Here is a 25,017-nt window from a genome sequence, read left to right as displayed (position 1 = left end):
CTCATAGTGTCCGTGACTGACATCGAGCAAAGCGCCATGGAAGAGCTGCTGTTTATCGTTTGAAACGCACATGTGGTTTGTTTTGTGACAGTGTTCCGAACGTCACATTTGCGCAATGTTAACGTAACCGAGCGTCAGCATACATTTCTTAAGGCACAGCGTTTGTGCATGGCTGTGGTGTAAGGTGACGGGGTCACCAGCTTTCATGGCATCCTTCGAAGACGATGTGTGCTTTTGGGAGTCAGTGGACGTTGAAAGCGACTTCCAAGCAGACACAACGTGAGTACAAACTTGCCTTTAATAATTTTGATTGCTGCTTTTATTCATTGATCAAACATCACACGATTCGGTCTTCGCGATGCCGTCATTTTTGTAGCAACTGACGTGACACGGTACTTGTCAGTGCCATGGAAAACGAAGATTTCATCTGTCGGTGCTTCTGCCACCCTGTCGAAGATAAAATGCGCGTTCTATTTTGTAGAATTCTTTTTAAATGTGTAGGAGTTGCGTCAGCAGAGAAGGAAAGTGATGGAAAAAAGAATGAGTTTATTTTTTTTTTTTCAAATCCTTTCGTGTATGCACGTCTTACCACGGCTTTTTTCACGCACTGTTCTAGAAACTGCAGCGTTCACTATTAATTTCTGTAGGTGTACTGGTTGCTGTTAGGTCCATTCATTTTTTGCGTGACTATGTATTTTTTGTTTCCATCATTGCTGTGCAATACTTCCCAATACTTCTTGAGCAATACTTCTCTTTCTTATACATCGACTTATGCTGCTAGAAAAATCAGATGTATTGCCGCTGTTTTGGTGATGCATGTTGCCTTACATTTGTTTCAGGCTCTTCAGAGACGCGAACTGCGATGATCTGCTCGAATTCAATGACACATTCAAGCCCCTGTGGCATACTGAAGCACGAAACGTAGGTTCATGTATACATCCTTAATATTTTCCTCTCACAATTTTAAGAACAAGCATGGTCATAGTTTTGTTTACTGTACGTGTTCAGACCTGTTTCACTTTCTTAGTGGTACTGTAAAAGTGTGCTCGACTCTGCATGCACAGAATGCATCAAAAGTTTCCGGGTCACAGGTTGCGCTTTTCGAAAAGCACACGATACTGGCACTCATGACACCTACAAAGCTACCAAAGTTCGCAGAGGCGAGAGTGGTATGCCTCCGACCCCCTATGGAGATTTCAGGGTTCAGAGGTGGCATGAATGCTCCACTACACGTCCCATATGCAAATGCTGTGACAAGAAATTTTGACCCTCCCCACTTTAGCTGTATGTAATTAGTGTAGCTTAGCCCTGGATAGTTTGCTGGAAAACGATTTAATAAAGTGCACCATAAAAGTGTAGTTCTCTCGTTGTCCTTAGGTGGCACCGATTGATGGAGCTGGAGAAGGCGACACTGGGTGTGTGGTGGGCGTGAATGCACCTGAAGCCAAGTATGTATTTGTCTATCCTCTTTAATACTGAAATCAATGAGCATTGTTGGCATTACTTCTCAATGGCATGTACACATATTTGTTACATATGTACACATATATGGCATGTACACATATTGTACACTGATAGATTTATATGTCTTGATTTTCTGGGGGATAGTGACATTTATTTTCTATCCAGGACTGAGAAGTGGCCGTCAGCTGGCTCTCCAGGCACTAGTGGCACATTGGCACCCAGAAAGAAATGGACTGCTGAAGAGGAAGCCCTCTTGCTGCGATGCATGGCAAGCTATTCTTATCTTCATTCCCCTGATTGTGCAATATAGAAAGCGTTGAAAGGGACAAAAAATTTCACACAAGTTATTAATGCAGTCGTGCCATTTTTCGTCTATATTTCATTGCAAGCACATGAAGGCGAGCCTGCAAAGTCTAGGAGGGCGCGAGATAACAATAGAGGCATTTTTGGTGTAGCATCGAGACTTGAAGAAGTGGATCTGAAAATGCTTTTACAGGTCTTCCATTGTTGCTGTTGCTGGTACTGCTGCCTTAGTGCTTAGTCACAACCGTGCTTCTGAAGGCCAGCTGTTCAGTGTATTCAACAGTTTTGCTTGTACAAAAGTGTGTTGGTGTATTACAGGAGTTATTTTTCTCACTGGTGAAAGCCTTGAACTGTGAGATGTTAGCAAAATTTTAGTTTTGCTGTAGTTTGGTGGGTGCTACACTTATTGCTTATATGCTAAGAGGATTTGTTGTAATACTACTTACCTGTTTGTTCCTTTGATTTGTGTGACAGGAAGAACATGGAAATAAATGGAGCAAGATTTCCGCTCTGATCAAAACCAAGAGCACCATTCAAGTTAAGACTCATGCACACTACCTCTTGAAAAAAAATGTAAGTGTTCTAAATGTCAGTTTCTAAGTGATATACAATATCGTATTATATACTGCTTGAAAATTGAAGTGCTCTACTTAATCCTCGATGGGGTGGGGGCAGAGTTTATAATAGAACTTTTTATTGCCCATCATATAATTGCAGTGTTATTTCTTAGCTCTTTAGTTTGCTTTTCTTTCATATCTTTTAATCAAAAACAACAAGTCTTCTACTTTTTCTTTTGTAAGGATAGTATTTGTGTGAGCTGGAAAGGGTTTGGAGGCACTTTTGGCTGAGAGCACTTAGCGACATGCACAGAAGTTAGTAAATTTGCTTGACATATTACGGTCAAAACGAAGCATGCATTTAGTGATGGATGCATTTTACTGTTGCTTGAAGAGGGAAGCAGTGGTTAAAAAAAAAGTTGGTGTATAGCAGATTTGGTAAATTGAATGTGGGACCAGTGGCTATCAAGGACACAAAAGCACTACACATTGCAGGGGGGGCACTAAATGTGTCACACACAGGGATGAGCCCAATGGAGCATCCTCTACTCAAGCATTTGTTATGTGTGCACAGAGCATAGAGTTCTTGTGTTTATTTGACAAAGATAAGTGAAGTGGAACATCTGTGTTCGGCAGCAGTTGTTTAGTGTTACGAAGTGTACCTGTAGGTGTACTAATGCAGGAGTAAGTGCCTGGTTAGTATAACCTGAGAGCACTTTTTTAGTATGAAGTGCCTAGGCGTGGTGTAAGGTAGGTTTTGAGCAGTGACTTGTGCAAAATCGAATCAAATCTGTCTGCTGTTTTCTGCTCGTAATCTTGGGCAATGAGTGGACAGTTCCTGTGCCAGAGTCAAACCGATGGTCTTCTGAGTATAAACCCAGTGGTTGAATCTTAGAAGAACTCAGGTGTGGGAGCTCCAATAAAAATGTGCTTGTAACGTCAGGTGTAACGTGGCTAAACTTTTTGTGTAGCTTCAGATAATGTTGAGCTACCCAGTGCAAGGATTTTTTTTTGTGTGTAGTGTTTGATAGTGGTAAACTACTCACCAGCAGGCCATAATTCTATAAGAGTAACCATACACTCATTTTACTTTTGCATAGCCTCAGGGCAGTGCACCGAAGAGAGGAGCAGGTAAGTGACAAAACACAATGAAAACATTCCGTGCGAATACAGAAAAAATCAATATGCTAACGTTTAAATGTGCTGGCTGGTGAAAGGGAAACACAAATATGAATGAGAAGAAAATGTGGTTTTAATGCCTTGAGACATGCAGGACGGAAGAATCATAGAGGGTTTTAGTACTATGTAGTGTTCGGCAACCATGGGTTACTCGTGCCCCCAGATGCGATGACAAGCGGCTGCAAAGAATATTTTATTGTAGAGGGTTTCATGTTGGCATATTTCATGTAGCAGGCAATGATGCACGAATATTATGCTTTGAGCTGATCTTGTCGATAAAAGTGCATTGGCTTTATATTTTCTTGAATGTCGCTTCATGTGGGATCCCGTACCAGGCCCAGCATGGAAGGACGTCCAACCGTGCCAGTGATGTTTCCATGCCCACTGGAGGGTTAAAAGGACCCTCAAGATCACCCAAGAAAGCTTCTCACTCCAAGACGAAGCAGCAGGCGAACGCACGCAACGAGAACGTGATTGTGCTCAAGGAAGCCGAAGCCATCGAGACGTTGAAGAGCAAGTTTCCGGAGAGCGAAATTGTCAGCATTGACAAGTCTGCCGATGAGGAGGATGACATTGACATTGATTGTGATGGAACCGACGACGTTGTGTTCTCACCACCGGGCTCACCGCTCAGAAGGAATGACATGTCTGCAGGGGTTTCCACTCCCAAGCTGGCAACCGACTCTTCTGCGGAGGACACAGAGAACGAGACCAGCCCAGACAGGTTGCTTGAAGGTCGAGAAGAAAGTGGAATGGCCATGAGGACATTAGAACCTCCTGCACAAGAGCTTGTGCTGGACAAAACTGCCATCAGCAACGAGGAAAAGCTGGCCCATTCGGATTTCTTCTCCGGAAGTTCCTCCAAAACACCTGAAAGGTGTGTGAAATTTGAATGCTTGTGAGGGCTAGCTAAAGAGATACGCAGATATGAGTATGGTAGAATTTTCTTTTTTGTTTCCTCTCTTATAACAGATTTGCAGTTCAACTACCGTCAAAATAGCCCCCCCCCCCCCCCCCCCCCCCCCTGTCCTTTGTTTGCTAAATTTCTTTGCATACAGTTTTTAAGCCCTGAAACTGCGGCTTTTCATTTAATCCTCGTGACCATTATGTCACAGCTGCAGCTGAATGTAGAAGATCTAGATATGTCGAAAAAAGTGAAAAAATAAAAAAAAATAAAATAAATAAAATGCTGAGAATTTTTTACTCTGTGAAACAAAGAACCTGCATTTAAGGGTGGTTCAAATAAGAGCTCTCTCAAAGACACTGTTCCTCTAAATGGTTGGCCTTTCATTGAACTTAGCTTGTCACTGCCTTCCAGGTACCTCAGGATAAGGAATTTCATAATCGACGCGTGGAATAATCAGAAGCCACGGTATTTGAACAAGACCCAAGCAAGGCAAGGGCTCAAGAACTGTGGCGATGTCAACTGCATTGGAAGAATCCATGACTACCTGGAACAGATAGGAGCAATCAACTTTGGTTGTCGTGAGTCATTTGCTCACGCTGCTAACTACTATTTGTGACTGAGCTCTGGTAATGTGAGGCGATAATCAATTTAAAGGCCTGTAAACAGTGGTGGGAAGCGGACCTTTTCTCCAAGATAGTGTTGAGTTGTATTAATGGGCTTGTGCTTAAAATGTTCGCCAACACAGTTGGGTTTAGTGGATGCATTTGAATGTGACTTATGGCTGTGCCTCTAGAGGCACAACACTGAATGAGCATAGCGATAATGTACTTTATTCCTTTTCTGAATTTATAATTCAGATCATGTTGGATTATTCCTTCAAAAAGATTTCTTCCTTCTTGTATTTCATTTTATCAAAACAAGAAACAAACAGATTAGGTGAGTTGTCTAGCTGCTCAGGGTAATTTGAGCTTTTAAGTTTAAATTGGTTTATGCATTTTTGTGTCCAATCAGAAAAACAGTTTGGGTCTGCATAGTATCTTCTTGAGGGTGGCAGCTTGATGTGGAGCAACATGGATTTCTGCGCATGGAAAGTGTATTTGCTGAAATCCTTCATTCTTCACTCCGTTGCGCAGCTCAAGCAACATACCAAAGGACGAGGCAGCTTTCCCAGACAAAGTCAGTCCAGAAACGAATAGAACTGAGGTCGGACATCGAGAGGCCACAGAGGCGAAAAACGGCGACTTTGGGTAAGTCTTGGCTGTGGTGGAAGAAAACCCTGCTACTGTTGTCCGAGTGGCTGTGCTAGGTCTAATGCTGTACATACCATGCGGGATATTGTGTCAGGTTATGTGTTGCTTTGTGAACAGGAGAGGATTAATGCTGCACTTGAGGCAGTAGAGAGTAAAGACATTGAAAGGAGCACCAAGGCGAATTGAAGTTGGACTAGATTAATGGATTACCAGGTTTTGGTGACGAAGAGACTACCGTCACTGGAAACTTCCGTACCTTTGTAAGCTAGGGAAAAGTGAAACGGGGTAGTTATCGCCACCAGCAGCTGTTTTCACAAGCACTCCCCAGCGGCATCAGGTTTAATTTCCTGTTGTGTAAAACAGAAAACGAAGGATTGTGCACCTGAATATTAAGATAACGATTGCATCTTTACTTCTGGTGATCTTTTGTAGCATGAGGATGACAAACAACTAAATTCGGTGCATGGAGTTCATTTGTGCACGTTTTCTACATCTTATTTTCTTTCTGTTCAAATTTGAAAACACGTGCACAGTTGTTAATGTAATGCTTAATGTACATGTGTAAATTTGCTGTGTGTAACAGCTAAAAAGACAGTGAAAAAAGGCTGATGAGGCTCTTTCTTAATGGTCAGGGATTATTTGGCGTCTTTTTTGAGTGTTTCGAGTTATATAGAGAACCAATTTGTATTGTGATGGGCCGCATGTTTAATTGCGTGTGAAGAAGAGCTAGCCAGACTGAGTGTTTTTCTTAACACTTCGTTTTGCACAGTCTAATTTAAAGATGACTTAAAATATTCCGCTAGTTTAAGCTTTCTGTGCATTATCTAGGCACCAGTTCGTGCATTATATTTCAACAGCACAATCTGGAACTTTGTGTTTATTCAGATTTGGTCCAGTCAGTGTGAAATGTTATTATAAAAAGGCTGCCCTTAATACGAACCAATTTCCGATCTGCTTTTATCAAACATTATTGAGAAGGTATACTATAAATTGCGCACCTGTAGTAGTATTGTGTGGTAGAAAGTAGCATGCAGAGGCGACGAAGATGCAAGGAACCACAGGGACAAGCGCTTGTCCTTGTGGTTCGTTGTCTTTTCGGCGTCTTTACACACTATTTACTACCATGCATATTAGCCAACCAGTCCAACTTTCCACTCTTATCTGTAATATTGTGCTGTTTGATCCTTGTTAGCTTGCTTTTGTGCATGCTCGCTGGGATTATGATGACGTACCTGACCAAGTCTTGTGCTTGCTGCAGGAGACGTACTCAGCATTAATGTTAAAGGGGGCGGCGTGACAGTTGAGCACGGTTCTGGAGGGAGTGTCATCTCTCAGACTCTCGTGCGCTCCAAGCCCAAGCCTGGCAGGCAGCAGAACCCTTTTAAGCTGATACCGTGCAGAAGCTATGACAAGGGCCAGGTGACTCCTTTTTGTGTTCATTTTTCTATTTTTTTATTACAGTAGCTGTGTTAATTGTACTTACTGTTCAGCATTGCAGCAGTGTATGGGAGTGCCAACAGTTGATGCAAGTTTTTGTGACATGAACCCGTGAAAAAGTTGAATTTGCTCGCTGCGTGAGATTAAGTTGTTTATTGTGTACCATGGGGTGGAATGTACAGAGCCCACCATTCATCTCGTAGCTGAATGCTTAGACTGCCAAGAAATTTAGCTTTTCTTTTTCCGAAAACATTTCTATATGAATCTTACAGCAGTAAGTTGAATCATTGTTGGTCTAAACTGGGTATTCAGTCTTTACGACTGCTGTGGACTTGTAAGAGCTTGACACTGTTGTGAACTGAGTCAGTTGTGGTATGCTGGCATGGCCTTATTGGTATGGGTAGTAAATAGGCTCCTGTTTCTGCCCTTGATGTCTTGTCATGTGATTTGAAACTGACCGCAAACCTAATTTGGCACTGAGCACTGAAGTGTCGCTGACTTCTTGCTTGCTTTTTTGTCTTCAGGAGCCATTTAGTGTTGAGGTGTCGGTCGCCGCCTTTCTGCGGATGGACATTCATGCACACCTTTTGAACACTGAGGTCATTGGTTTGCTTGGCGGGTACTATGATGAGCATCGGAGTTGTCTGGTCGTCTCCACAGCGGAGGCCTGCGACTCCGTGAGCACAGACCTTGAATGTGAGATGGATTCTGGTGAGTGCTTCTCTTCTTTGCTGTGCTCGTTGCGTTCTGTCTTTTCTGACAATCTTCGGGAGTTTTCTTCACTACAGTCTTAAGGTTCTTTTGTACAGGCCAGCTCTGCACCATGACCACTCGCTCATGGTTCTGTTGGGCGAATGGCTAAAATTCTAAAAGGCTGGTTGGTGTGGGGGTTTGGAGACTAGCAGACTGTTTTGTTATGTGCAGCAGTCAAATGGACTGGTCAGGTTTGCTCAAAAGCACTTGGAAGGTGTACTTAGAAGCGTTCCTGTCGTGGATGCCAGAGCTGATGGGCATTGCATTTTTTTCTATCAACTTCCAAAGGTTGGTTACAAGTTGCGTCTGGATTCTGAACCAGAGTTCTAAAATTATTGTGATTAAAAAAATGTTGGTTACCCACAGACGCCAGCCTTGCTGCCCATGTTGTGTAGTCTTGTTCATTGTGGTTGTAACAAAACATACTTTATTGAGCATTTTTGGGGTATTGCAGTGTCACAGACCCAGGCCATGGAGTCCCTGCTCGAGCGAGGCTGTGACGTGGTCGGCTGGTACCACTCGCATCCAACGTTTGTGCCCAACCCGTCGGTGCGTGACCTGGCCACCCAGCGCGACTACCAGGCGCTCTTCTCCAATCAAGGCAGACCCTTCGTGGCAGCCATCCTGAGTCCCTTCCTGCCTCTGGACGCTGCATCACCCCCCGCCAAGGGGCTTGCCACCCGCACCAAGTGGTGGGTCGTGCGGGAAGACGACGGCTTGGGTTGCTCAGGTGAGTTGACATGACCTTGCCGCCTCAGGGGCACTGTTCCTCTGTGGGGAAACACACCATTACTGTAAACTGCCCATGAAAGTGCTGTTGCACTTGCATCATCGTGTTGACCACATTTTATGCATGGCTTCCGGCTTCAAGCTCTTTTAGCGAAGCTATGAGGTCTGCATGGTCAGTGTTTAGCTGCTTGTTGTAGTCGCGATTCAGACGCAGTTGGCAAGTATTAATGCTCTGTTTATTTTACTTCTGTGAAATAAACGCAGTGACTCTAGTAGACATTTCTTTTTATTAATTTTATTAATTTTGTTGAGATAACAGGTGATGAGCTGCCATCAAAGCGGTGTCCCAGAGTTTCTTTGTGGTACAATAAGCCTGCAAGCCAGATATGAGAGGTGGCTGATGGTTAGAATGACGACAGTTATACTAGTTGCAGTTGAAGGCAGTAGCTTTCAGGATGCTGCCTTTGGAGATAGCCACCACAGACTTCATTCACACTCCTGCTTGCGGCTGACATGAAAGAACCTAAACTGGCATCCTTGCGGATGTGCTGTGTAACTGCGAAGCTGTGGAATTTTAGTGAAGGTATTTGTACAGAATGTCTCACACAACTTGAGCCGTGCTGATCGCACAAATACAGTCGAACCTAAATATATCGAACCCGCATATTTCGAATTATTGGCGACGACGAGGACAACTGTGTTCCAGAAGAGATGTGCCCGTGCCCAGCCGCTGAAGTGGCATCAGCGTTCAGCCTCGTTCGGCATTGTTGCGGCGAAATGGAAGGTACTGGCCTGTCGCACCTGGACAGTTTCGAGAAGAGTGAGACTAGTTAGTGTTTTCAACTGCATTAATCACAGCAAAAAGCAGTCGAAAATTAGCGATTTTTTTTTTCGTGAAATAAAGTGCCTTCACGTTGCGTGCCCGGACTTTGCGGTTCATGACTCTTGCGATCGGTAAGCCACAATTTGTCATGATCTCGAGTGTGGTGAAGCCTCTATCTGTATATCGAATTTTCGCTACATTGAACTATTTTCCGATCCCCCTTGGAATATATACTGGTTCGACTGTATGCCACTTCATACTGGTGTCCAAGTTATGCAGCGTGCTTGGCTGTCACCTCATGCAGGCAATATATGTTTGTTTGTTTTTGATGAACTGTTAAGATGTGCAACTGAATACACACCCTTTATCAAAAAGGTTCAGACCGCATGGCTTTTCTTTTCAGCCGAGCAGTGGTGAAGCTTATGGCACCTCTGAAGCTCTAAATTTGTGCCAGGATGAGGAGTACCCTCGTCCTCGCGTTTTAAGACCTTTCTCGGTCTTCTGGAGTGCTATAAGGGCTTCACTTATGGCAAAAGATGTGCAATGAAAGTTGCAGTCAGACAGTTGTGATACATATTTAGAGCTGCGCAAAAGTGTAATGTAAGCAGGGCCATCTTTTTATTCTTTGTCTTTATTTGTGCACTCCTGGCAAAGTGCATGAGCTCTGAAATGTGCAAGTACACCTGTTTTTAATGTCCTATGCTTGGTGGTACAGGGTGATCCACCCTTAGGGTGAACATGTGGGCGTGTGGCTGCGCTCTTTGGAGTGCTCGTGCATCTGTCCCGGCCATGCATCAAAGCGGAGTGGCAGATAATGTGAAGCAGCACCTCCAGGTCCTTCTGCACCTGTGCCACTTTGCTTTGATGTGTGGCTGTGTCAAACCCTAGGAGTGGACTGTCCTATACATATTGACAACTCACCAACTGTTGTCCATGTGTGCCGACATTGAATTGCGCAACCATTATCACTGTTTGCAGCTCTGAATGGCTGTGCAGTCTTGTGCACGATCTCTGGGGTCGCAGGTGTTTCACAGAAAGCACAGAAAACACATGACTACCATCTGTCCAGAAGTTGTCATTCGGTGTGTGCTTCAGTGTTGTACTTTTGGTAGTGTACAGCTCTATAAGCCAAACTTTTCTTCATGCAATGGTTTATGAATGCCTTTCTCATTTTGCTGGCCAGCTGCCAGCCCTGCTACTTGAATGCAACTCTTGCTAGTTATTGGGGCTTCTAGAGTAGCTGGGATGCCGCATTTGGGGCCCCGAGACTGTTCCACTTGTTTCAAACACAACCTGTTGCTGTGAAGAACACTGTGTTGAGGAATAGCCCGCAGACAGACTGTTTATTTGGACGTCCCAAATATTCGTTAGCCTCTCTCGGTCACACGCAAAAAGTAGACAGGCACAAGAAGAGGCTGATGCCACCTGGGGAACTGTGGCTGTCGCTTCTGGTGGCTTTCTCCATGCTCCTCTGTTCGCATGCACTGCACATGTGGCCATCGAAGATGGGAGGTAGAAAGGAGGGCTGCCCATGAGATGACGTGGATACTTCTTTGTGTTCTCTCTGCTGTCACTTCGAGAGAGGCTTGGGGGAAGTGTTCGTGGCAGGCTATGGGAGGCAGATGATTGGAAGTTTGCAGCATTGATTGGGCAAAAGGAAAAGGCTATTCTCACACCCCGTGGCAGTACAGTAAAACCTCATTATTTTGGACTTCAAGGGTGTGGAAAAGACGTCCGAATTACTCTGAATGTCGAATTATCGAATGGCTGCCCAAAACTGCTAAAAACCGCTCGTGTGAAAGCAAAATTTATTTTTGGGAACCGGGGAATTGTTGTCTTCATTTAAGACAAAAACTGCACGACAGCAGCGATTTTTCACAGTTCCATCAAATGCTTTAATTCGTGCACGCTGTCGGGCTGGCGGCGACGCTCTGAAAATGAAACTAAACGGCCGGGCTCTCTCTAGGCCTATCGGCAGGGACCTGTCGACCGTCAGCATGCCTGCCTTTGCACACAGATCAGAGAGGTGCGGGAGGAAATGTAATATGCAATTCAGGTTTGTGAACCAATATCTGGACGATCGCCTGTCAAGTACGTCATAACTCGGCACGGTGCCTCTTGGGGGCCCGTATGAATTAGCCAGTGTGAGCCCCGCCGCGTCCGAATAAATGAGCTTCAGGCGCCATAGACTTGTGTGGGCAGTACTCCGGCGGCAGTGCGAATTTTGAATTAACGGGGGCCGATTAAACGAGGTTTTACTATAGCAGTGCTGCCCTGTACATTTTCGGTGTCAGAATGGAGTGCGGTTTCCGGGCTGGCACTGGTTTTCGTGTGATGACATTAGCGACACGTGTCTAGAAAACTGACTTCCTGGCATATCTTCAGTGTGAATAAACGGTGCACGCGCGATTTTGCTCCGAATTAATGAGTGTGTGCTGCCTTTGACTTGTGTACATTTTTGACGAGAGGGAGCGGGGAGACCAAATTATCCGATTTTCCGAATTAACAGGTCAATATTAATGAGGTATGACTTTAGAATGCCGTGCAGTGCCTTGGCGAGCTCAGCAGTATGAGCTGCACAGTTTTCCAGTCCAGTATGCCAGGCGTGATGTATATTTGTTTGGAAACGTCTGGTTTTTCTCTCATTTTGTTCTCAGGCAGTGGGAGCCCAGCTCTGGTGCCTTACAGCTTCAGCATGAAACTCCTGAAGGCAGACCACTCATTTGTCCAGGACGTCACCTCAGTGATTTGCCAGCTGGTCAACAGAGTGTCGTCTTGCCCAGCCCGTGTGGAGTTGTCCAAGGCCTACCCCTGGCGGGCTTCCCTTCGCTACTTAGACAAGGCACAGTGTTCTAATGTTCTTAAAGGCGCACTGAGGAAACATTGAAACTGGCCTGCATCGATAAATTACCACATTCTGAGCACAAAGAGCCTGCTTTCATTGAAGGTGGAGCTTGTTATGAACTAGAGCTAAAATTGGATGGAGTTGTTTCGAGGGTCACTTTTCAGTGGAAAAAAATTTAAAAGGCACAACACATTTTCAAGGATGCATAAGCTGAGGCTTCTACTTATGTGTAGTGATGTATTTATTTTATTTTGCAAAAGAAACCTGAGTCTTTGAGAGAGACGAATGCAAGCTCTCAATGCTTACTTCTGTGCTCCTGTACGAACACAGTGTTATTCACCTTCAGTGAGTCAAGCAGGATGGCTCTACCAGGTTGCAAGCCGGTGTACACCTGCTGTCAGAAGCGTGTGAAATGAGACTTTGGAGAAAAATTTAAAGTTGTTTGCCTCCAGCGTGTCTTGCTGTATGCCTGAAGGTGCAGTTTGTGCAGTTGTCTTGCATGCATGCATATACTATTTGAGTCTTTGTTCCATGTAGGTGAAGAAATTATACATTTACTCACTTAATTTGCGCACCCATAATTTGTTACCCAGATTATAAAAAAAAAACTTGCATATTTTGCGCTCCCTGTTGCGCAAGCACACCAGCATGCACGCGGGTGCGCTCAGGGCAGGCTAGAGAAGATTGGCGTGGCCGCATTGCCACGTGCGGCTGTGAAAGGTGAGTGAGTGGCCAAAAAAAGCGAGTAATTTGTTTGTACATTGGTTCTGGTAAAGAAAAGTCACAAGCGCCCCGTTTACCTGACTCGCTCACACCCGCAGTCTCTTTCCCGTATGAGCAGCTCAGACATCAAATTTTCTGTAACCTCTGAAGTGTGCATCGCATCAGAAGTTGAAAGTACCGAACCGTTGGCTGTACTGTTTGCCGCTACTCAGCTCGGCCGCACGTGAGGGCGCTGTTTTATCGCTGGCTTTGCGATTGTATTTTTCCATGTTTATTGCTTCGGGCTCCGCATGCGCAGTCATGCCATCATGCGGAGAACTGCATAACATGGGTCAGGTAGGAGGGTGGAGTGCGTCTATTTATATTGGGATTCAACTTTCTTTTGGCCAGCAAGGGGTGCGAGTTATGGGGTCGACTTAAACACAGTAATATATTGTGTACATTGTGCATTGCAATCTTTGTGTGTAGACTTTTTAAGGACGTGTTTGCAAAATCTCTGCGTAATTTGCGCACACCATTTTTGAAGCCTTAATTTTAGGGAAAAAAAGTCCGCAAATTTCGCGAGTAAATACAGTAATTTACATCGCTAATTTTGCATTCCATAAACTTAGGACTGAGGGTGTAGAGTTTATTCGTTGTTGTAGGCTTTCAAATTTGTTTCTTGCAGCACCAATCAAAATACCGAAACATAATTTGTAGGTGTTACTAACTGCCTATCTATGTCATGCTGCACTTGTGAAGTGTGTCTGCTTTGAGTGCACAAACTGTTTTTTGTTTTTTCTCCCTATAGATGCTGGCAAGCCTGCAGTTTCACCTGACGAACTCTGAAACTTCCGTAGAAGATGCCACCGAAATCTTGCAAGCGATTCATGCTGCTTTGACAGAGATCTAGCTACAGTGCATATAGTATTGTGCGCACAAAATGTGGCGTTTAGACTGGAGATTGTATGACGCTTCAGTTGAGCTTCATGCAGGGCATGCTGGTAAGGCCTCTGGGACACTATGCAAAAACTACAGTCAAACCTCGATATAACGAACATGGATATTGCGAATTATTGGCTGCATCAAACTCTTTGTAATTATTTTTGACAAACGGATGCAATTTCTACTTTACATATCGAACGTGGTAGGCGATGAAACTGATATATCGAACTCCCCAGTGGCAAACTGTGCCTCCCGTGTACTGTGCGATGTCAGTGCACGTTAAAGAACCCCAGGTGGTCGAAATTTCCGGAGCCCTTCACTACGGCGTCCCTCATAGCCTGAGTCGCTTTGGGACGTTAAACCCCCATAAACCATAAACCAAACCAAACTGTGCCTGTTTGGATGGCAGGCTTCGCCGCTTTTGCACAAGTGACTGGCGGTTATACGGCAAGCGTTCGCGCCAAGGTTTGCACTTTTATCTCGCTCTCGCCACCAGCGGAGTGTAGCCTTGCAGTGCGGCAGTCGGCACGCGTTCACGCCTCTGACATGCGTCGACAGTGCAATGAAAGCTGCAGTGCAGGTGGTTGTAAGCTTGCAGTAACAATCCTGCGCTCACGCCGGCTATCGCGGAGGTGGTGAAAACGGCGATAGCTTTCGCTTTGACCGACCGCTTTCCACGCCACATGGCTGCATTGCGGGGAAGCCACCATGGCCTGGACTTAAAGGGACACTGAGGAGAAACCGAAGTTGGCTTGTATCGATAGAATACCAGCTCCTGATCGCAAAAATGCCACTCTTACTGAAAACAAAGCTCTTGTAAGGTAGAAAATAGCAAGATCCAAAATACAGGTATCGCCACCACAGGCCAATCGCAAGTACAAGCGTGGCGACATCATAGGACAAGAGACGCCACCTTGGAGGAATTTTCCTTTCTACATGGAAATCTCGAACCTCTGAGGCTGGCAAAGGAAGGTTGCGCGGTTCAATATTGAAGTAAATTTTGTTTTAAAATCTATAGTGCACTTTTATCACACAAGGAAGACAGACAAAAGACAACCTGAATGTTGGAAGCAAAGAGAACCGATGCTTGGCGGCGCCACAGGCGGCGAGGAGAGTTTCGATTTGTTATGGCGCTTTGCGTCTATGAGCTTTAGTTGCCCCGTGGTATTATTTTTGACGCCCCTCGATTTACAAGCGCCGAACAGCAGAGAAACTCCAAGTGCCGCTTCAAGTGCTAGTTAACCTTTGAAGGAGCCTGTTAAGGCTGGTCAGATAATCGCCACGGTCGATGAAAAACTATGATGGCACGACGGTCGGTGATCGTACAAGGCAGTTCGCAGTATAAAGAGCACTTGTGTGTTCGCACGCTCACCTGGCAAAACATTCCCGGCTGTGCCAGTCAACTTCAAACTACTTAACGGAAATCATTTATTAGGGACGGGAGCCAAGGTACAAGGCAGTTAAGAAAAACTGCTGATGACCTAGCTCTGTTAGGCCAGGATATACGTTGCGAAAACGCGGAGATTTCTGCATCGGAAGAGTGCATTCACTAGATGCGCCTTTATCGATGAGTATAACCTGAGACGACGTGGCGGAGTGGTAGCGTCTCTGCTTTAAACAGCAAAGGCCCTGGTTCGATTCCGAGCCTCGGCACAGGATTTTGTTTTATTCAGTGAGTGGGCGGGGGGTTTCAGTGGCTCCCATAGATGCCGCCACTGAATACGTTGGTTAGTGGTTAACCGCAGGCTCTGTTAAGGCACGTTTATACTCCGGCGTAAGGCGTGCGCGCGCGCTGCACGGCGACGTCACGTTGGCCAAAGCGAGACCCTCTAACTGCGCTTGACCACTGACGCGTTCGGCGGCTTCGGCGCACTCGGACCGCACTGGCGGATACTTGGAGCATGTCTATTTCGCGCCGAGTGCGCCAGCTGCCGCCTGCCCGGTCAGACTGATTCGGCTCCGCGGCCGGGTGCGCGTTGTGACGTAATTCAATAGCTTTGGCGGTTGGGCGGAGCTGTTTATTTTCGAGTTTCGAGCTCTCGGCTAATTTAACCCATTCGCAGTACGCATCTGAAAACACATGCAAGTGGGCGAGAGATCCCGATCCTGTGGACCCGTTGGATCTAGTGGAAGACGTTGAAGCGTCATGCGCCGGCTTTAGTTTCAAGACACCAACTTTAAACGTGACCCACCCGTTTTTTGTCGCAAAAGATAAATAACTTGCCCCTTCCGCGCCGTTTAAGGAATCACAATCCGTTGGCCCCAAAGCCCCGGCCAGCCTCCGATGGGTGCAACGCGCCGACCTTGTCCTGGCCCCTCGCGACTCTCCGCACTGGGGTTATGATATTTAGTTTGCAACAGCTGCTCACTGAGGAAGGGGGAAACGACCCGCCGGCGCCTAACCTAACCGTGCTCCCTCAAAAGCATCGCACACTCTGTGGGGCTGAGGTCACTGAAATGCATGCCGGAGTTTTTGCGAGAACTACGTCGTCGTGGTCGGGAACGGGATCCATCGTAACGCTGGCAAGACGCCGGTGCAAATGTAAACGAAGCGACGGCAGCAACCCCCAATAGATGCATTCAACGTGCGGCGGTGGTAGATTTCATTTCGGCAGCTGCTAGACCGCACCGCTAGCCACCAGAAATCACGGAGTCTGCGTTTATGTCACGTTTCACGTCACTCCGTCCTACGACGTCATAAGAGTTCTCGAGTTTGAATCGGAGCGGCGGGAAAAACTTTTTCAACTTCGAATCCAAATTTCTTTGAAATAAATGCATCTTTCGCTCCCGGACAAGCGGGAACAAAGCCATGAAATGCCGAACTATCAGATTTTGCTAACGAAAAAAATCCGATAGAGTTCTCCTCAGTGCCCCTTTTACCTGCGCTCTCGGTGCTGTGCAAGGAAGCCAACCTAACTGGTGCTCGGTTTTTTTGGTCTTCAGAACAGCCGCGAGCTCCTTCGAAACACCGGCAAAACCCGGAAAAACGTCTTCCTGTTTCTCTAGTAAGGATTGCCAGAATTGCTGTCCCTTCAGTAAGTAAATTGTGTCGCTGTTGTGTGCATTTTTGACAGTTTTATATTACGAAGTTCGTCTTTAACGAATTATTTTATGATTTTTTACTTGCTCGCTATAACGAGGTTTCACTGTATATACATACGTTTGTACACTGCGCAAAATAGTTTTACTAGTGAGGATGTTTATCCATGCATCGGACTCCTTTTAAGACAAACATGGTGGGACTTATCAGCTCTGTTCAATGTAAGATTGTGTTGCAGAGCATGGGCTGATTTGGCGAACCAGTAAAGAGACAAACATAAGTGTAGAGGAGTGCAAATGAAGCACGCCAGATGGTGCTAAAAATTATAAATTCTACTCAGTGCCTGCTGTCAACCACATATATCGCTGTCAACCGCACAAAATAAAGTGCACATACGTGGAGTGTAACTTGCTAAAAGTGCACTCTAGCTCAACTAAATGGCGTAACGTAAGTGCACTCGCCGAAGTGCATACTTGGGCCGTAGTTGTTCACAGAACACACTTTTAGGGCCGAGTACGTAGCATTGATGGCAGCGATTTTTTGGGCATAGAATGTATTATAGAAGAAAATATGCATACTGATTGATTTTACGTGTTACATATATTTTTTATTTGTGCCATGGTTTTATAATGGCGGCCAAGAAAGCAGCGCATCACAAAAACGCGCTCTAGTCTGCCGTGTTGTTATTCGGAATATGAATCTGCTAAGAATTTGTCTCGACTTGCTACGCCATTATCATAAAACTAATTCAATGCAGTTATGGTCAAAAATGATACATATGTTCATCTTATGTGTTCTAGTGCTCTAAACGAGCATAATTCTGAAGGTTACATTTATAAATTGCCATTTCGAAACATTGTTTTTAGCCAGCTGCCATTTTCGTCAAGTGTACTCTGCTTTTCAGTCTAGCACCACATAGCATAAAGTGCACTCGAGGGGCTGAAGTGCACTTTCCGTTAGTGCACTTTATTTTGTGCGCTTGACAGATGTATTAGTTATCATGGGCTTTATTAGACTAATCTGCTATGACTGCTTTGCCACATAGGTGGACCAAATAGAGGTCTGCCCGATATTTCCTGAAGACTGCTCACAACTTCCACACTCTTGAAAGAACACATGTTACTGTGCTTGAAGAGCAGTATGTGCCTATTTAGTATGACATTTCAGACACAAGGCTATCTGCAATTCACCATTGCTTTCAAGCGCTGTGAGAGTTCATCAGTATGCACATGCTCCACTGCTCGTATTAACTACATTTTTTAATTGCATCTGTGGGGAAGTGAACAGTGCCCCCTGAAGTCTTCTATTTTGTCGGAGACTTTGGCTTATTGGTGTAAAGCAGATCATTAGCATACTGCCACTCATCAGCTTTCATGTAATTCATTATTATACAGTAGTTTTCGCTTTTTCTGTGAGTGCAGATTTGTCTTGAGGGAAAGGAAATACAGTCGTGAGCAATATGAGAGGGAACAAATTTTGAGCATTCATGTATTGATTACTCCACAGTTATGCGGGACATTTACAGTTTTTGTTTTCTAACTAGTTTCCTGCTTGGCATATAATATCCTAAAATCATTCTCAAATATAGTGGAGAAATAACCAGAAATTCGGAATTTTGTACACATAGTTTGTTCCCTTTATTGCTCTTGACTGTACATATTTTATTGTGATTAGCTGTTCCAGTCAGCGTAGAATTTTACTGCTCTGTTTGTATTTTTACTACCATATTCACTAGATGCTAATGTGCACCTCTTTTCGAAAAATCTCCTCTAAAAATGACGTGTGCATCAAAATAAAGTATGAAAGCGAAACTACGCTAGCAACACCCTATTGTAATCGGCATCATAAAATGATGGCTTGGTGCTTCTTGTGCACTGATACAGTAGTGGCTGGCTAATTTGACCCACATTAATTACGGAAATCCGGATAATTCAAACAGCTGGCACGGTCGTGGCCAGCGCCGATGTAAGTTTATGGTGTTGGACGCTAATTCAGACACGACGCATCTTGCACTGGTTAATTAGAACAGCTTCACGAAGGAAGGCTGCGTCTATGTATGGCTGGCATGGCAAGCAGTCAGAAAAGCCCTTCTATAGCTGAACTGCATGCTGCAAAGTTCCCTTGCATCTCTGACGTGTGTGCAGTGGAACTGACGTGTGTGCAGTGGAAGGTGTGACAAAAAAACGGACAGACCCCACCTACGAGAACAGTTCAACCACTTAGTTTCGGTCTTACTTGCCTGAGCTTCAGGCCAGCCCTCGGCAATGGCGGCTATTGGCCACGGATCAGCCAGCCAATCGAACACAGCTGCGCGCTGTTCAGGATGGTGATTGGTTCCTCTGTGCGTTTCTCTCCCTTCCATCTGCATGGTTCTTCCAGTGTGCTGAAACTGCGTGCTCGTCACACGTGTGCTCTTTATACGGGAAGTATGAAAATCTGGTGTACATTACAGTCAAAGGCAATGCATTTTTTTTTACCATAAAAAAAAAATGGGTTTGCTTTACAGTCTAGTAGATAGGGTGCATGATTTTGATAGCAAACATTGTAATTGCAGCTTTCACTTTAACTATTTGTCTGTAGATTTTCTGGCTACTTTAGCCACATTTTAGCGTGCTTGATGAGATCTCCTTTTCTTTCTTACAGCCTCAGATACTGCATATATCGCAGCTCTTCCATGTTTGCTAATTTCATGGTCATATTGGCTGGCTTACAAGTTGGCCCTTTCGCTTACTCTGTAGTGCTTGTAGAGAACATCTTTATGTAGAGAGTATCCCTTTGAAGTGGCTTGCAGTCCAAGAGTCCAAAATCAAACATGAACTACTACTTTTAACATTCACCTGCGGTAAGAAACTAGGTTGGTCTCTTTTCTATGTGAGGAGTTGTCATCAAATGCATCAAACGGTTGGGCATTGATGTTGTGCTACACGCTTGAGTTGTGGTGCAGTAAAACCTCGTTGAAACATTTTTTGTCAAGTACGGGGAAAAAGTTTATTCAGGAAAACGTACGGCCCAAACCATCTTAATAAAAAAAAATTAACTGTTGAGTGAGGCACAGTTTTGATCGGAAACTCACTTTATAAAAATGTCGACTATACTTTCTTGGAGCATGATCTGTGCAGTTCCTTTTCTCGTGCTCGTGGAGTTTAGTCTGCATTTGCGTTTCTCCTAGTGTGGAAAAAACTTTGCAACACATTCGATTCATTGATCGCAATGGCAAAAGTAACCGGGGCCTCTTTCTCACTGTTTTTGGATGCTTTGTTTTCTTGTAGTAGTGCTCTGCGAGCAAGCTGCCATGGCGGTTGACTTTCGCATGTTCTTGCTCTACCTGCTGTGTGTGTAAGCATACCATTGTGATTCTCAGATGCCTCGCCCCCTAGCCCTTAGGCACTGCGAAGCAGCAGCCGCAGTGTGAACAGATTGTCGGAAATCAAGTTGCACTGGATAAAATAAATTTTTAACATTTGTATAGCCTCTGTAGAAGACCTTTCTGCATGTGTCGTTTTTATTTTGCATTTGATTGTTTCCTGAAGCCCTCGATCATGCTTCAAGGACCAGCTCGTGGTTGAGCAGGATCATGCTCTGTCTCAATTGTATTGACTGTGTAGCAATGCTGAATCTGGATAGAGATTGATTCAGATTGTTTTGATCATGATTGAAGGTGCCTGTTTGATAGTGGTATAATGCATTCACACCGTGTGTTTGAATTATGCATGCAGCAAACCCTTGTTAGCTTGAAGTCTGAAAAACAGAAGACAAATTTTGAGAGGCAGAGTTTTGAAATAAGCGAAGTATTGAAATTATCATTGTGTTGATTATTGTGCACTGTGAAAACTAATTGTTCTAGCAAGCCTTAATTTGCAAAACCACCTCCGCTGCACAAGGGAACCACTTAATTATAATAGGAGTCGTGTAGGAGCACAGCAGTGCGAGAAACATGGCTGACAAAAAAGAGGTTTGTACATGGAGGGGGAAGAGGTCTTCAGACATCAAAGCAGGGAGTGAGGCAACCCTCATGGTGGTGTTATTTGTTGAAAAAAAAGAAAGATATTTGAAGTGTTGATACATGGTTTAAAATTTGTTCCTACTCATTGGCACTGCAGTAGGTGATATGGATGCCAGCCTGAATAACAATCTCTCCATCTCAAAAAAAAAAAAGGCATACTATGATAGAGTGCTTATTTATTGCTTAATCTGTGGCAAGTGATGTGTACAAGTTGATGGAATAACAATCTATGTGCAGATGGTCCGATGGAACATGTGTTGAGAAAGCACTACATTTCTACCTGGAAAAAAACAGCTCTCTTCTATATGAGTCCTATAACAACTACTGCTCATGCCAGTTTTCTTGTTAGAATAGCATCGCTGACTTCTGTCTTATTGCTTTTATTCAGACAGAAAATTGAGCTGAAGAATGCGAGTGTACATGTTTATCTGTCAAAAGTAAAAAAAAACCATTGACATGTTAGAAACATGTTTTACTTATGTGCATCCCAGACTCAAAAACTTCAAGTGAAGAAAGCTTGGCCCGAAATTGTACCTTTTATTCAAGAGTTATTGCACATTTTGAAAGAGTACAGAACAAAGAATTTAATGTACAACACAAATTGCAATAATTTTGAGGAAAGCAATCATCTACATTTGAGGATTAAAGTAGAGGCAAAAAATTTGGGGCCCGCATTTTTTTTTTTACCGCAGACTTAGCATACGGTGACAGCATTAACTCTATCGTTTGTTAACACCGTGCATTGTGCATGATGCCTCGGCTGCCGGGAACATTTTGCGCTATCCACCATTATGCCTTGGATAATTTAATATCCCGTAACTTTTATGCAGTAGTTCTAATTTCAACCTCTGCATGTCTACAGTGATGGCACACTGCTGCATAGGCCTCCACATGTACTACGTAGTGTTGTCAGCAGCTGTACGCTTTTCCTAGCACACTAGGAGACGTACATACATTTGTAAACTTCATTGCATTGTCATGCAGACACTCCTTACACTAGGTTTGGAATGTTAATCAAGCCCAGTTAGGTGCACTTTAAAATTGAGGTGCAAGAAGTCTTATTCATTGCTTGCCTTTGATGCTTACCTGTATGCTTCCAGGTACTTGTAGACAGTCTTTGGCAAGCTTTTTGTACCCTTAAACTTTGGAGTCTTTTTTCTTAACAAGAGCTTTTTTTTGTCAGATTCGTGTGATGAATTTGCGATTGTAGTTAAGGGCTGACTGACTGAACAGCACAATGTGTGCAGTCGACTTGTTTGTATTTTGTTACAGAAAGGTGGATTTCCCACTGATGCCTTTGCTTGCTGCACAGAGATGCAGGTAGTGGCTCTTGCCTTTTCTTCATATGGAGAAACTGCAGTTTTGTTAGCAAATGTGTAAAATATGCATCAGCGTGGCACTGCTACACCTTGATGCTGCTGCCTTAGTGCATTAGCTTTAGATAATTTATACACTAAGAGCCAGAAAGCACTTTGGCCCTGGGCCTCAAACGCAGTCTTCCTGGCTTCTGCTGCTCATCTCTTATATCATGCTGCTCATATCATCATAGAATGTCACTAGCGTCAAGACCTGTTCAGTCATGAAACCTGTGCTTGTGATAGTCCTGCCGTGGTGATCCTTACTGAACCATGAAACCACGACCCATTCTGGCAATCATTTATGTAGTGGCAGTAAAATAACTTGCTAAGAGGCTTGTTTAACACATAAGCTATTACACCTCTCTCTTCGTAGATTTTCATTCAAACTGCGCTTCATTTAAGGGGCCCTGCAACACAATCTAAAGCACATCCATTTTGCTTGTTGCATAGATTGAGTTACGGTGGTGTTGTCAATGTCGATTGTGATGCATATGCTCCGGTATTTAATTTTTAATTTGCTCCAGAAGCCAAGATTGTGGCATCTGCAGTGTTTCCACACAGTGGCAGTTTTGTGTAGTGGATATATAGCATCGTTTGATGGTTGGGTAAGCAAGAAATTCACTGTAGATTTTGCCATTAGATCGAAATATGTCATATTATGGTGCTTTATGTTATATCTACAGAACCAACAGGTCTCTTCAGTTTGCTTGCGGTTGTTAAACTGGTTCAAAGAATGCAGCACTTGAACACTGAAAATTGGTTTTGGGGGAAAGGAAATGGTCCAGTATAGATCTCACATATGGGCGGACACCTGAACTGTGCCGCTGTAAAGGAAGCGGAGTACAGCACTTCGCATTCGTTTTGCAAGCGCAGTGTGCGCCCCCTGCACTTCGATATTTTTTTTTTCGGGAGTGCATTGATAGTGCAGCAATATGGAGGCACCCATGTGTAGGTTGTAGAAGATATGAGCGCAGTTTTAAAAATTGGCGGTGGTTTAGCCTTGGTTAAACCTGAAGTGATGCGATAGCTACACCTGGCCAAGTGGAACTTGCTCATTTGAATAGCAAAGTCAGTCTTTCGCCACTCCGTTTCGTCGGGAGTTCCTTCTCGGTTTCGCAGCTGCTCCGCACAACGTGGCTGGTCACGTGACCAACCAGGTGACGCGCCACGTGATCAGCCACGGCGCTGTGCCGCCGGCAACTGCTCCGCACCACATGACAGCGTGGCGGTGCAGTCACGCTGACGGCTGGAAATGCTACCGTAATGTAGCTATCGCCACAAAAACTGATGACAGTTCTTTCATGAAAAATAAAGGTGGATAGCTGTTTATGGTGTCAGAATTGTGAACCTAAGCAGTCAAGTCGAGCACTGTGGGCAGCATTTCAGCTCATATTCGTAAATAACCTGTAATACATACAAAACTTTCTTTTTTGTTTTTGAGTAATACGACAGTTTCCTGGGGCTTGTTCATGGCAGCACTTCATTGCGTTGGTGCTTGAAAATTCTTGATATGGTTCGGGATTTTGGCGACCGTTGATGTCAGTGGCATGCAGCTTTCTAATTTGTGGCGATGCCAAGGCTATCAGATGACTTGGCCTGCACTCAACCATTCATTTTAGAGGCAACCAGTGCCGAACTCCACCTAAACTGCTCGAACTGACGCTGTACATTTGTGGCACTGCCATGGAACTCTATGGAACTAATGCAGCCAGACTGAAGACACCTAATGTGTTTGCCATAAGCAAAAGCATCATTGGGAGAGTGAAATGGGAATGGGAAGCCCTGCAAAAACATAGTTAAGGGCAACATTTTGTTTGCTTGTGTTTTGAAATTTATCGAACAACTCCTATTCCTGTGCATCGATTCCTGTAATTTTTTTTTCTGAATTGACATTTGTATAAAAAAGTATTCACTTGAAAAATAGTTGGCATCACTTCAAGAAGTGCTGCAGGCCCCTTTGCATTAGTGACGGTCTAATGATTTATGATGAAGTGTCTCAAATATATCTTTTATTGTTATGTGTATAGAAACCTAGAATAGAAAAATTTTGCCGGCAGGAACATCCTCATGGCACAACATCCAGCTAGGCACGTATCTGAAAACAAGAAAGTAGCTTTCAAAAAGAGGCTCAGGCAGCATCTACAGACTTTGAGAGCCATCAGAAAGCTCCAGGAAAACTGTGGTGAAAGTGGACCAAACTTACAGCTTTCTTGAGAGCTTGCTCAATGTCGTTGATGAGGTCGTCGCAGTTTTCTATGCCAACCGAAAGCCTGATGAGGTTATCAGTGATGCCCAGCTGCTTTCGCTGTTCCTCTGGCACTGATGCATGTGTCATGATCACCCTAGTAGTAACAATAATAGTGACAATATAATAATAGTATGGACTGCTGCTTCAATTGAGTTAACTTATTACATGGCACCTGTCTTGTGTTCTTTTGGATTGAATGCCTTCATGCACAGATGCCTGTCACACATCAAAAACAAATTTATACTTGTGTGATAAGTTGCACGAGATTAGGAAGACTAAGTTAGTTGAATCATAGGAGAAGCTATTAGTGGAAACGTGCCAGTTGAAAAATGGCATCGCTCTGGTTTTAAAATTTCATGTTGGTGCTCTCTAAAGAGCTGTCAAAACACAATCTTGGAACATCCGTTCGGTTCGATATTTGTACACTAAAGTAACAGCAAAAATAACTCTGAACATGCTTGAATTGTTACACTT

At 44.3% G+C, this 25,017-nt stretch overlaps 2 protein-coding genes across 2 annotated transcripts in view; one reads left to right on the top strand and one right to left on the bottom strand.

Annotated features, from left to right (window-relative positions):
• Window positions 1–14: 14 nt before the first annotated feature.
• LOC144110054 (histone H2A deubiquitinase MYSM1-like) lies at window positions 15–20,402 on the top strand. The gene is made up of 13 exons (XM_077642859.1): window positions 15–279; window positions 840–921; window positions 1,378–1,448; window positions 1,630–1,732; window positions 2,242–2,340; window positions 3,839–4,380; window positions 4,822–4,988; window positions 5,544–5,657; window positions 6,919–7,079; window positions 7,622–7,808; window positions 8,305–8,580; window positions 12,060–12,244; window positions 13,761–20,402. The coding sequence occupies exons 1-13, from the start codon at window positions 206–208 to the stop codon at window positions 13,860–13,862; spliced, it is 2,163 nt and encodes a 720-aa protein (XP_077498985.1). The 5' UTR covers window positions 15–205; the 3' UTR covers window positions 13,863–20,402.
• Window positions 20,403–24,284: 3,882 nt separating this feature from the next.
• LOC144111352 (cystathionine gamma-lyase-like) overlaps window positions 24,285–25,017 on the bottom strand; it is a 28,345-nt gene continuing 27,612 nt past the window's right edge. Inside the window, exons 10-11 of the mRNA XM_077644624.1 lie at window positions 24,499–24,637; window positions 24,285–24,390 (exon numbers count right to left, since the gene is read on the bottom strand). Coding sequence (XP_077500750.1) covers window positions 24,379–24,390; window positions 24,499–24,637 — 151 coding nt within the window. The 3' untranslated portion in view covers window positions 24,285–24,378. The remainder of the gene's footprint in view (window positions 24,391–24,498; window positions 24,638–25,017) is intronic.

Source organism: Amblyomma americanum, chromosome 11, assembly GCF_052857255.1.
Source record: "Amblyomma americanum isolate KBUSLIRL-KWMA chromosome 11, ASM5285725v1, whole genome shotgun sequence".
Taxonomy (NCBI): Eukaryota; Metazoa; Arthropoda; class Arachnida; order Ixodida; family Ixodidae; genus Amblyomma; species Amblyomma americanum.
This window is presented reverse-complemented; position numbering and strand designations above follow the sequence as displayed.

Excerpts from the sequence above, each read along its gene's own strand:
- LOC144110054 (XM_077642859.1), top strand. The coding sequence starts at position 206 with ATGGCATCCTTCGAAGACGATGTGTGCTTTTGGGAGTCAGTGGACGTT. Across the intron at positions 1,733-2,241 it reads CCCTCTTGCTGCGATGCATG|GAAGAACATGGAAATAAATG; the intron begins GCAAGCTATTCT and ends TTTGTGTGACAG. Across the intron at positions 7,080-7,621 it reads GAAGCTATGACAAGGGCCAG|GAGCCATTTAGTGTTGAGGT; the intron begins GTGACTCCTTTT and ends TTTTGTCTTCAG.